Source organism: Ceratocystis lukuohia (genome assembly GCF_044167205.1).
Source record: "Ceratocystis lukuohia strain C4212 chromosome Unknown Supercontig4_pilon, whole genome shotgun sequence".
NCBI classification, from domain to species: domain Eukaryota; kingdom Fungi; phylum Ascomycota; class Sordariomycetes; order Microascales; family Ceratocystidaceae; genus Ceratocystis; species Ceratocystis lukuohia.
In genome coordinates, this window is record NW_027263523.1 from 3,057,073 (window position 1) to 3,068,877 (window position 11,805).

General features: G+C 47.1%; 1 protein-coding gene across 1 annotated transcript; it reads left to right on the plus strand.

The window, feature by feature from the left end:
- Positions 1-2,101: 2,101 nt before the first annotated feature.
- Positions 2,102-4,891, plus strand: HOO65_040712 (putative tubulin--tyrosine ligase PBY1; the record flags this gene model as incomplete). The annotated part of the gene is made up of 3 exons (XM_071002580.1): positions 2,102-2,994; positions 3,056-3,121; positions 3,562-4,891. 3 exons carry the CDS (start codon positions 2,102-2,104, stop codon positions 4,889-4,891), a joined length of 2,289 nt encoding a protein of 762 aa, XP_070859555.1.
- Between the last annotated feature and the right edge of the window lie 6,914 nt (positions 4,892-11,805).

An 11,805-nucleotide genomic window follows, 5' to 3' on the forward strand; every position in this document is an offset into this window, starting at 1 on the left:
ATTAAGGACTATTTCTTTATTGCGCTATCACGCTTCTCGAAGTCAACAGTTGTGCCTTGTTGCTATTGTCATTGCCGTTTCCCGCCTACTTTTTTTCATCCATACCGACCCTGTTCATGAACTTTGACTTGATTCTTTAATCGCCTTTTTCTTTTCTTTCTTATTCGACACTCTTTTCACCGATGTTCTCACATTTGGTCTTTTTACTATTGCATTTTCTTTTCATACATGCTCTTCATGGGCCTTACGTCTTGAGCATTTTATCTTTTCTTCATTCCTCTCACATTCTTTTTTTTTATTTTCTCTCCATCCTCGCCTACTTTTCACCACGCTCGTTGACCATTTTTTAGTTTATTTCATAATTCTTCCTTTTCGTTCCATCCTTTTCTGCCAGTTTAAGGCTTTTTCACATATATTCGTTCATTACTTTCTCTACACTCATTACTTCTCTTCTTCTCTTCTCTTCTCTTCTTTTTCTTGTCATATCCTCATGCACATTGCGTGATCACGCACGGTTTGAACCTCAAAACGCACACAACATGCTTTGACAAAGCAGCTTTTGCATATCTTTGTTGACGGTCTTCTATGCCTCATGCCTGGTATCATCTAACAGGACCATACCTTTTCTTTTGATTTCTTTGCTTTCCCATCACATCACCTCATGTGGCGCGCGTCAAATAGATGCTGCCCCTGACTTTGGAAGTCCGAGTCCGCCTTGATCCCCCTTTGCTTTTCATCATGAGACCTGACGCAGTCGTCACTCATGCCATACCATATCACCCGCTAGCTTTTGACATTTTGTTTCGTTTTTGGCACTTGATTTTTTTTTTGCAAGAAACTGGCTTACAAAAACCTGGGTGCTCACTTGCTCTAGCAAGTGTGCCCCTCCGGCTTTTCAAGTACAGACGACGAAGGAAACGATATCCCACTTTAGTTCTTTTTACTATTAAGACGGCTGCTTATTTGGCGTTCTTTGTTTAGCTTTTTTCACTGCCCTACTTTTATTGCTTGATTGACCATTCCCTTTTTTACCCTTCACCTTGTACATGCTTTTTTGTATCTCTTTATTATGTGAATTTTTTGGTTTGTTTTTTCTCATATGGCGGCGGCAGTAGTGTTTTTTTTTGCGGTCAGCATCTCGGGCAACCAGGGCTGTCTTGCTTGGATTTTGGAAGATGGATTACAGCAGTAAATACAACTGACTTGTTTCGTGGCGTTTGATATTTTAAATATGTATTCAAGTACATCTTCGTTTATTTAGTCTTCCGTGTCTCGGTGCATCGCTTGTTGTATGTTGAGTAATTGCGAGAGCCCATATATTGTTTGCGCAAGGCCATCTACGCAATCGTTGACTTGCTTGTCGTCTCTTCTCTAGTTACACAAACTGTTTTGTCCCTGCCCGAATCGGCCGCCGCTAATGTCCTATACGATCGGGTTCCTTCTGTATCTGGGTTTTTGTCTCTCTTGCTGCGTTTTCTATGTGCTCCGTCGGCCCGGCACCTTCTGTGTATGACCCTGAAACAAGCAGCAAACGAGCGTGATTGCTTTTTTGTGGGGCGGCGATGTCAACTTTTCCTCTTGTCTTGTAATTTGTCTTATAGTTAGTTGATGTTACTTTGCTGCTCTTTCACAAGGGAAAATGTGTCAACCAGGTTCCAGTTCCAAACTTCAATGGTTGTCTGTTCTAGGTAATGTACGTAATTACCGTGACCTTATGCTAGGTGCCAATTACTATGGTAGACAATACTCCCCCCAAACTGGATAGGAGGCGCTTTTGCCGCCAAAGTCAGTCCACATCCAGTCCAGCCTAACCCTCTGAGGGGGGTAATTACCCCCAAAAGGAAAGCTTGAGCCTAAAATTGTTTGCAATTTCTGCCCCTCCTTGCGTTTGATGCGTTCGTTCATCTATGAGTATAACTACCCAGCAAGAGCCATTTACATTTCTATTCACATATCTCTTGGCTTACCATTCTCCGTACGCCTCAAAGCAGGTTAGATTCACTCGAAAAACTATTCGACCCTATTCGCTTTTTCTTCTTTTGCCTGTAGGCGTTCTTCTGCCCTTGATTCTCAACCTCGTTGCCCTGCTCGACTTCAGATAATGCATATCCTCGTGACCAACGACGATGGCCCGCCATCTCCCCACTCCTCGCCCTACGTCCATACGCTGGTTCGCCAGCTTAAGGCTGCCGGACACACCGTCTCCGTTATCCTCCCGCACGCCCAGCGGTCATGGATCGGTAAGGCACATATCATTGGCCAAACCGTCAAGCCCGTGTACTACCGGCCCGGCAGCGCTTCCCATGGAGATGGCCCTGAGGCTCAGGGCTCTGTGCATAAACTTCCACAGGCTTCGCCTGCCGAGGAAGAATGGGTCCTGGTTGACGGCACGCCGGCTTCGTGTGTGCAGATTGGCGTGCACCACATGTTCAAGCACAAGGCCCCCATTGACCTCGTCGTCAGCGGGCCCAACTTTGGCCGTAACACCACTGCCGTCTTTGCTCTGAGCAGTGGAACAATGGGAGCAGCAATGGAGGCAGCCGTCTGTGGCTTCAAAGCCATTGCGCTCAGTTACGCCTTCTTCACGCAGAACCATGACCCCGACATCATTGAAGCCGCCACCCGCCATTCAGTGCGTGTGATTGAGGCGGTCTACAAGCAGTGGCCGGCTGACAAGTCCATCGACCTATACAGTATCAACGTACCGCTGGTCGGTGAGGTTGAGGCGAACAAGACGATGTGGACGGATATCCTGCAAAATTACTGGACTGAAGGTAGCTGCTTTGAGGAGATTGATGGCGGCGCTGAGGACGACGCAGATCTACAAGAAGAAAACATTCGCCAGGGATCCATCCTATCCGAGACCAACGGGCCCGTCTCTGGCCACATCCACAGGCATTTCAAATGGGCGCCCAAGTTTGCTGGTGTTTATAAGAGCGTCGAAGAGTCAGAACCTGGAAACGATGGGTGGATTGTCAAGGAGAAGTTAACTAGGTAGGTCTCTGTGCTTCGCGTATTATACTCGTCGTTGTAGCTAACCTTTCATACTTTCTAGCGTCACCCCTCTCAAGGCCAACTTTTCCCAAGCAGGTCACCACCTACATGGCAAGGAACTGGAGCTGTAAGTGCCGACTTCAGCAGTAGCATGTTTTCTGATTTATTTTCTCTCCGCCTTTGTTGTTGTTGCTGTTGTTTCTTTTTTTTTCCCAGTGTGTTTTATCCTACCTCAGCTTTTTACCTCCTTTATCGTTCTCTTGTAATGCCCTACTTATTTCAGTCGGGCTGGGTCATGTGGACAAGTGGATGATACGGACACTGCGAGATGGCATTTTATGACTTTGAGTTTTTTGTCACATTTGGCGTAAGATTGAGGTGTGAAGTGTGACTTAGGGTAATGTATCTTGCGCCTGTACATGACGATATGAGATATTTATTGAACAATGAACTTTTGCTATACTCTTTACCTGTATATTCCTTAGTTCTAGCTGTTTTTGACGCTCCTAGTTGTCATTTCTGGTGTTTATTTTATGATTACTCACAGCTCTTTCCTCCTTCTAGTAGCTCCTCCGCCACTTCTGCCAACCCGGGTCCGTCCAGTCTCTTTGCCGCCATCAAGTACGATGATCCCTATGTGCAGCCGATTATTGTATCTGCGCTGGAAAGGCTCTTTCCCGGTGTTTTCAAGATACTCTCGCCCGAAGTCAAAGGTGACGACCCAATTTCTCTCGCTACTTACATCCCCGATGCCTCCAAAGTCTTGCAGATCATGGCCTACGAGGCCCTAGACTTTGATTACGCCGCACAGCACTCCAACACGGCTTTTATCAACAGCTACATGATTCGTAAGGCCCTTATCCGCAAGCATTACCTTTCACTAGCTGTGCAGCACTGGGTTGCCAAGCACCCTGAATCTATTCTTAAGAAGGCCGTCAAGCCTAGTGATGCTTTTGAAGTTGACTACGCCGAGTTTCTAGACGATTCTCTAATAGAGGCTTTTGATCTACGCCAAAGCATGGATGAGAACGAGAGCAGAAATGCCGAGGACCGCCAGTGGTGGATTCTGAAGCCAGGCATGAGTGATCGTGGCCAGGGGATTCGCTTATTTAGCACTATGGAGGAGCTACAGGACATCTTTGACGAGTGGGAGGCCGAGAGGCCAGACTCGGACGACGAGGGAGATGTCGGCGAGGACGCGCATAGTGCTGATGGGAGCGCGGTAGCGCAGGACGGAGCCGGGTCTGGGGGCGATTACATAACTGCGTCACACTTACGTCACTTTGTCGCGCAGCAATACATTCACCCACCTCTGCTCCCTGCCGGTGATAACCGCAAGTTTCACATCCGCACATACGTTATGTGCACCGGCCGCATGTCAGTGTACGTCTACGATGACATGCTTGCGTTATCTGCAGGCCAAGAATACACCGCCCCGTGGGCCGATACCAACCTAGATGCTCACTTGACCAACACATGCCGACAGGACGAACTTCCAGAAGGCGCGGAACCAGTAGTCAGGAGACTTAGCGAGGTAGCTTTCCCGCCGGATTCAACGAGCTACGCAACTCTCCGGATGCAAATTGGTGAGATTGTCGGTGACTTGTTCGAAGGAGCGGCTCGTGCCATGGCCATGCACTTCTCGCCGCTAGCCAACGCATTTGAAGTATTCGGTGTTGACTTCCTAGTCGGCGCCGATGGCACACCGTACTTACTTGAGGTCAACTCGTTCCCAGATTTCCGCCAAACAGGCGACAAGCTGAGCGCAGTGGTCGAAGGCTTCTGGGTTGAAACGCTACGCCATGCCGTTGGTGGTTTCTTTGGTCTACAGGCTAGCAAGCCTGCAGCAGACGAGCCACAGCTCCAGCTTGTCCGCAAGGTTGAGTTGGGGCTGTAAGCTAAACAGCCAGATCCAAAGCAAAAAGCAAAGGAAAAAGGCAAAAAATAAAAAAGGGGTGTGGGGGAAGACAAAGAAGGAAGGGGTAACAAAACCGTGCAGTGTAAATTGCCGCCCAGCATACGTACTAGCATCACGAGGATAGGAGGAAGGTTAGGACAAGGAGTTGGAGGACTTGAAGAGGATGCGTACGCAAAGTGGACGTGTGCTTTGATGCGTGTCGACAGCAAAAAAAAACAATATAACGACGCTACGATGCTGCCAGCCTGTCTGGGCGTAGCAATGGCCGCTTAGACGGCAAAAGTTCTTATTTCAACGTCGCACTCTCTCTATCAATGATTGCAGCTACTCTGCCTGAGTGATCTGTATCTTATTCGGCTATTATCACATACGAACCTATTCCTCTGTATGAACTAGTTGGTCTGCAAAAACACATCAGCACGGACGTAGCCTTCAACCCAACGCAAAACTCCGCCACGATGATGTGTGAATCTGTTGCGACATAATACCAAACAAGTTCTATATTACGAAGCCGTGATCGTATAGACGATCGTATATGAATAGGGTTACAAACCCTATTCATACACACGTGTTATCGACTTGCGGTGTAATTCGCCCGAGCTCATCACACCGCTCTCACGGTTGTACAAAATGTTTACTGGCCTCCTCATATTGTGCAGGACCAAGTCATCGGAGTTGCATGCTAGTGTTAGGTAGAGGCGGTTTAGCGGGTTTCATGCGCTTTAGGGTGACTAGAAACATGAGTACACAGCACGACATGTGCACAGCCCCAGTGGCAACTAAGATGGAGGGCCACACAGGAAAAGTAGACGGGAAGATAATGGAGCCAAGCATGCATATCGGGAGTATTGACAAAAGCAGAAGAAGCGGGGCGGGGAGTAGGAAGCCAGTGTGAAAAGATCAAAAGTGTGGACAATATATGGGCTGTTTGTATAAGCGCAATAGGATTTTCTTCCCTGTATGGGAAAGCACTCATGCGACACCACGTGGATTTGGGGAAGAGACGGACAATGGACGGCGATAGGTGACGAGCAAGCTTAATATTGGAAATGCACATCGTTTAGGACAAGCAACACACAGGACGACAAGTAATATGATTCTCTTTCCAAAATCCTTGGAGTCTTTGAAGGAGACAGTGTGATGATACCAAGACATCTTGAGACAGAATCTCAAGATGCCCAAAGCCTCAAGCTACCTTCTCTCTGTTTCTAGGCCGAGGGAAAAGATGAGGGGGAGGGTAAGAGGAAGAGAAAGCGGGACAGTGCAGGCACAGCCTCCCTTTCCAAGACAAAATGAGTAGCATGGTTGCGATGCTAGAGCAAATGGGGTTTGGCTGGTAGTGATAGCATCTGCACTTGCATTTTGTATTATGGTATGGTATTATGGGCGCACCATACTGAAGTGCTACGTGCATATATCATGCACGCGGGGGGCGGGGGAAGCCAGCAGGAAGCCAGTAAAAAGAGGGGAGACTAGGGATTATTGGTTACAAGGGCGGGAAAGCTCAAGCTGCAGACAATAAGCATGATTATAAGGTTGGATGAGGTCAAGAAGATGCGAAGATGCGGAGAGGGGGGGGGATGATGATGATAGAGGAGCGTGAGGTGAGGTGAGATCAAAAGACATTAACATAGTGGTACAACACGACATAGGACAACGAAAGGGTAACGATGGTACAGTATAAGGGCGCTTTACGCGTACATCCATAGGGCAAAGTACAAATCAAGCGGGAGGAAGGAAGGAACACAGGAAGGAAGGAAGCAACAAAACAACGAAATGGAAACTACCCAACAAGGGGACGACTAGGGGAAAGAAGAAAAAGAGCATACAGAGAAATGAGCAAAGCAGCCAGAGGGAATGCAGGAAAGCATGTAAAAACTAGAAGAAATTGGACTTTAATATATTGTCACGAAATTAAAGGAGCTCTGACAGCCAGGAATTTGCCGATTTGCTAGATACTGGAAAGAATGCACCAAGATGGTTACGCCAAGGAAACTACCACCTTTGGCACCCTACTAGACGTCTTGGCCAATCATATCACATCAAGCCACTTATTCTTCCTTCCTGCTATGCCCTATTAGGCTTCTTATACTGGCACACTTCGTGGAGAGAATATGCGAGAAAATACTGTTCTCAACATCACGCTTCGCGTTGTAATCCTGTTTGGCAAAACCCTCATTCTCGCTCTTGGCTCATTTTCTTGAGGCTGTGCAAGATATGGAACCCCATTTGTTATCTTAATGTTATCGTCGATCTGTATCGGGTATTTAGGCCCAATAAAATATGGACTAGATTGATAAATAATGTCTAGATTGAAAAGGGCAACTGAGGGCGCCTGCCTGAAAAGGAAACAAAATTACTTACGGTAGTTTATCGAATTAATCGTTCCATCACCCTCCCTCAATCGAGCCTACGCAAGGCCGGAGCTTCTTTGTCTCGGTAGTCGCCGATTTTATCCTTTGCAAAATTTCGAAGCATACTACATACTAGATGCTTGTTAGCCATTCTTGAGCCTTTCTTTGGGCTACTGTGGCAGTTAGTTATAGGCTAATGAGATAGCTTTAGGGCAGGTTGCAAGGAAGTTAGTGACAAGGGATATACATGGTTAGAGTGCTCATTTATCCTCTTCTTTTGTTGCTAGGACACGCTGTTGCACGAGTTGATTACAGAAACAAGATGATAGACAAGGGCTTGCTTGGCTTAGCTTCTAGGGAGAGAAAACAGCTGCCCAGAAAGAGACAGTGACAAGGGCCAAGTCGTGAAAATAGGAGAAGGGACGCTAAATGCCATGGCTCGGGCTGGGTATGAGGATGGCCTAGGGTGCGACTCATTCCGATTGCTGGCGTTTACTACTTCGTGCTATGATTTGCTGCCCCAGCGCTTAGCCAGCTAGAAGCTGCTTGATCGAACCAGGCTTTCCCATCGACCTCGCTTTTCACGTGTTGAAGGAAAAGAAGGTCTCAGAGAGCAAGAGCCACTTGGAGGCCAAAAACAAAGATGAGAGGGAGAAGAAAAAGGGGGGTGGGATTCAAGGTTTGAAGCTCTGGCCCAGTCAAAGCTTGCAAAGGCATACGTACAAGCAGCACGTAAGAAGCAGCGCGGAACATCATCAAGCAGCACTGACTTGATGTGTGACTATCCGGAGTTACACTGCATGTGTTTTTTTTTCAGACTTCTTTTTAGCAAAAGCCAATAGCCAAGTGGAAGCGTTATTCTCTTTTGTTTCCACGTACCGTAAGCAACGTGGCAAAGAAGAGAAGAAGTGTAGGGGGGGGGGGGGTTAGTTGAAAGCCCTAACTTAACTCTACAACAACAAAGGTTAGATAGAAATCCCCCCACTTCTTTCTGCCGGTCAGCAGCGTCAAAATGTATTTCTTTTCCTGATTATTTCAGTGGTGATATCAGCTGGGCAGACGAATGTGCGGGCGTCTAGCTGCAAGTTCGAAATCCTGGTCGGCGATGGACGTAAAGGGAATGGCAAACTTGCGCCTTTGGAGAGGAGTAAGAAGCATAAATGAAAAGCATTAAGGGCCTGCGGAGGCAGACTTCACACAAGCGATCGCATGTGACTAACTTGAGTGTTAGAGGGAGGGGGCAAACAGAAGAACTGGTGACGTTTCCTTGGGGCGCAGATTTCCAAGTACTCTTAACAGAGGGAGCTTATGAGTAATACAAGAGAGCTGAAGACTATAGCGACAGAGCGTTAGGGGGAACTGTAGCAAACAAACTAAGAAGGCAGACTTAGTTGAGGGGGTTGAGGGTTTATTAGACGCGCACTAATAGGGTACGTGACGTGGGCTTCATGGCGATGCTAGCTAGTGCGAATAACGACCGGGTAGAGCGAGTCAGTCTTGATAGAAGGAAGAAGGTGCTCTAAGAAAGTGTCTGGTAGAAATTCCAGAGTACGGCTATCTTGGCAGACTTGACGCAAGCTCCGAAGCAGGGCAAGCTGAAAACCGAGAACTAAAACGATGGCATGTCAAGTACAGAAAAGAAAAAAAAAGCCTTGCCAAAATATGCCAAAAATTTAAGCTAAAAAGTAACATTAAAGCCAAGCTGAGAGGTCGAAGTTAGGCAGGCCCCTGCAATTTTGAAGTTTAGAGGGCTAATAGGGCACATGGAGGCAAAGACACGCTAGCATGCACAAAGAAAAAGGAGGAAGAGTCAGGATTTGAAGGGGGTTTTGGGTGAAACAGCGGTCGGAGAAATGGAAAGTGAATAGCGCTTGGCTTAGCTTGGCTGACCTAAGAGGGATGGAGGAGGGCAGAAAGGCTCTGTAGTTGCTGTAGTCGCTGTAGTCGCTGTAGTCGCTGTAGTCGCTGTAGTTGCCATTTTATTACAGCTCTGTTACAGCGCCTAAGAACTGCAGCATCACTAAACAGCTACAGGCGGTTAGAACAGACTAGTGTCGAGATTTTTATGGCTAGTTTGCTTACTAGGCTAGCGAAAAGGGATGCATGTAGATGTAGCAATAAGTAATACAAACGGCACAAGCTGGGGGAGCGAGAGAGGGACAAGAGTACCTCTGGCGTATTTTGTGTACAGGAAAAGCGTGCCAAGAGACTTTAGAGCTAGGCTTGCACAGCCACAGTAAATCTAGCCCTTTCCTGGTCTCGGTCTTGTTTGCTGTGTTTCCTACTGATTGCTACTTGCCTCTTAGGTCCGAACGAAACAGCAAGAGCGCGTCGGGTGGCAGAAATTAACGTGGCCGGCCTAAAGCAGGTATTTTCCCCTGTTTAGATTGCAGCCTAGCCTCACCACCAGGCCTCAGCCTTGTGTCTTCGGTTTTCATCACCAGCACACTGTGCCACATCTCTCAAACCCCATCTCACTCAATCGCATTCCATCATTTTTTGTCCAAGGCTGGCGTTTCTGTTCCCTATTTTAGTTCATTTTATTGATTTCTCCAGCCTTTGTGATCGACTTCAGCGTCTTCGTCTCGTCTTGCTCCTTCCCAGCGCACAAGTCAACGCTTGGCATTTGCTTGGTTGGCTTTCTTTTCTGCTTGATCCTGATTCCAGGAACAACGAGGACAACAATCAACAATCAACATCAATAGGAAGGGAAAAAGAAAAAAGGAGTCAAAGTGGACGTCTAAAGTGAGTTGGATTGAGCGCTTGCTAATATTTGGGGCCAAGGCCAAGGCACACGGCTAGTTGGACTTGTTTTGCTCTGCTGCTGCTGCTTAGGCTGTGGTGGCATGTCTCGACAAGGGAGAAAGAACGCAAGATCATAGCGTCCTCGCTAACAACTCGCAAGGGAACCCAGACCACTAGCTAAAAGTGTAAAGGCTCTGCGCATCAGGCCCGCCCTCACAGATTTCGACTCTCCCCCTCGACAAAACACCCGTCCCTCCCTGTCTTTTCTCATTTCTAAGAGCCAGCCAAGCTCCGTTCCAATTTCGCCATCTCTTCTTTTCTTGCTTCCAACACGCCGCCTGCGCAACGAAAGCGCTGTATAGTTGCCTGCCCATAAGACGAAGACTCGTAGTATGTATGTAACCCGTATTACGCTCGCACGCACGCACACACAACACACACACAGAGATAGAGAGAGCTGCTGGTGACCAAGTAGGGCCAACTCGCTTACTCTTACGTATGTCCACAATGTTTTCTCCTTTTTGCCCTTGCGATCTTGTCATCTGCTGCCTTTACACAAATGCAATAGCAATAGCAATTTATTGGCTTTGCTTGGTTGTTAGCTTTACTGCATTGCATAGCATTGCAGGTACAGCTCCGCCTGCATTAAAATTTAGCACAGGAATAAGAGAAGAAAACAAGGCAGAACGTTGAAAACAAGGGCGTATAGCATGGAATGGCATAGCATGGCTGGCATCAACATCACCATCTAATATATGCTTTGCTAGGGCTTGTCTTAACTTGCACTCATACAACCCCAACAATCTCTCTCCATACTCTCCCTCTCCTCTGATTTGTTTCTGTCTCAATCTGCCTCTGCCTTGTTCTCCGCTAACTTCTATGCCTCTGCCCTGAAGCATGCACGCATTCGTAAGAACTTAGCATTTTGTCAATTCGCACAGCCCCCCCTGACGGCCGTCCAATATGTTTACTTGCCACGACCTGGATTAAGCCTGTGTCGTTAGAAAACCTTTCTTTTTTTTTCTTTTTCTTTTTCTTTTTTCTTCTCTACGGTATTGTTTCTTTTTTTCCACTCGTTTTTTTCTTTAATTTTATCGTTATTTCTTTTCTTTTTTATTTTTTTTTATTCAAGAGCGGCTCATGCTTTCATTTATCCCAACGTGCTCTCTTTCCAATCCATTTGCAAACTTCTTCTCTTCCTCTCTAGGCTCTACTTGCCCCTTTACACTGGTTACCTCATAGCCTTGGACTATTTGCTTCACATGCTGTCTCCTGGCATCTGAACACGAGAGCCATAGCCTATCATGAGCGACCAAGATCCCAACAACTCGTCAGCACCTGACATATCCTCCACGCGAGACAAAGCGTAAGTTGATCACTTTTTTTCGCTTGCCTGTATCTGTACTATTTTGATATTGCACTTGACATTCTCTATACAATTGCGTGAGCTCAGCTCGGGTCTCTGTGATGGTACCATCCATACCCGCATCTCTCCTTTTCTTCACATGTCCTTTTGTTGTTTGTTGCCTCAACTTTGTGGCCACAGCCTCACCCATTGCCTCCCTCCCTCGCTCCTAATCCTCTCCTGTTCTCCAAACCCTCCCAACATATCAATTAGGCAGTCAACGCCGGCGCTCTACTGCTAGTCGCAAGATCATGAGCGTGCTGCGTGTTTGAATAAAAAGACAGACAACTCCCTAGAGTCCTTGGATCTGCTTCTCTTTTCACTTCATGTCCACTCCAAGTCACAAGGCCATCATAATATCCTACACGCCTGTTTTCTACGTTCTAATC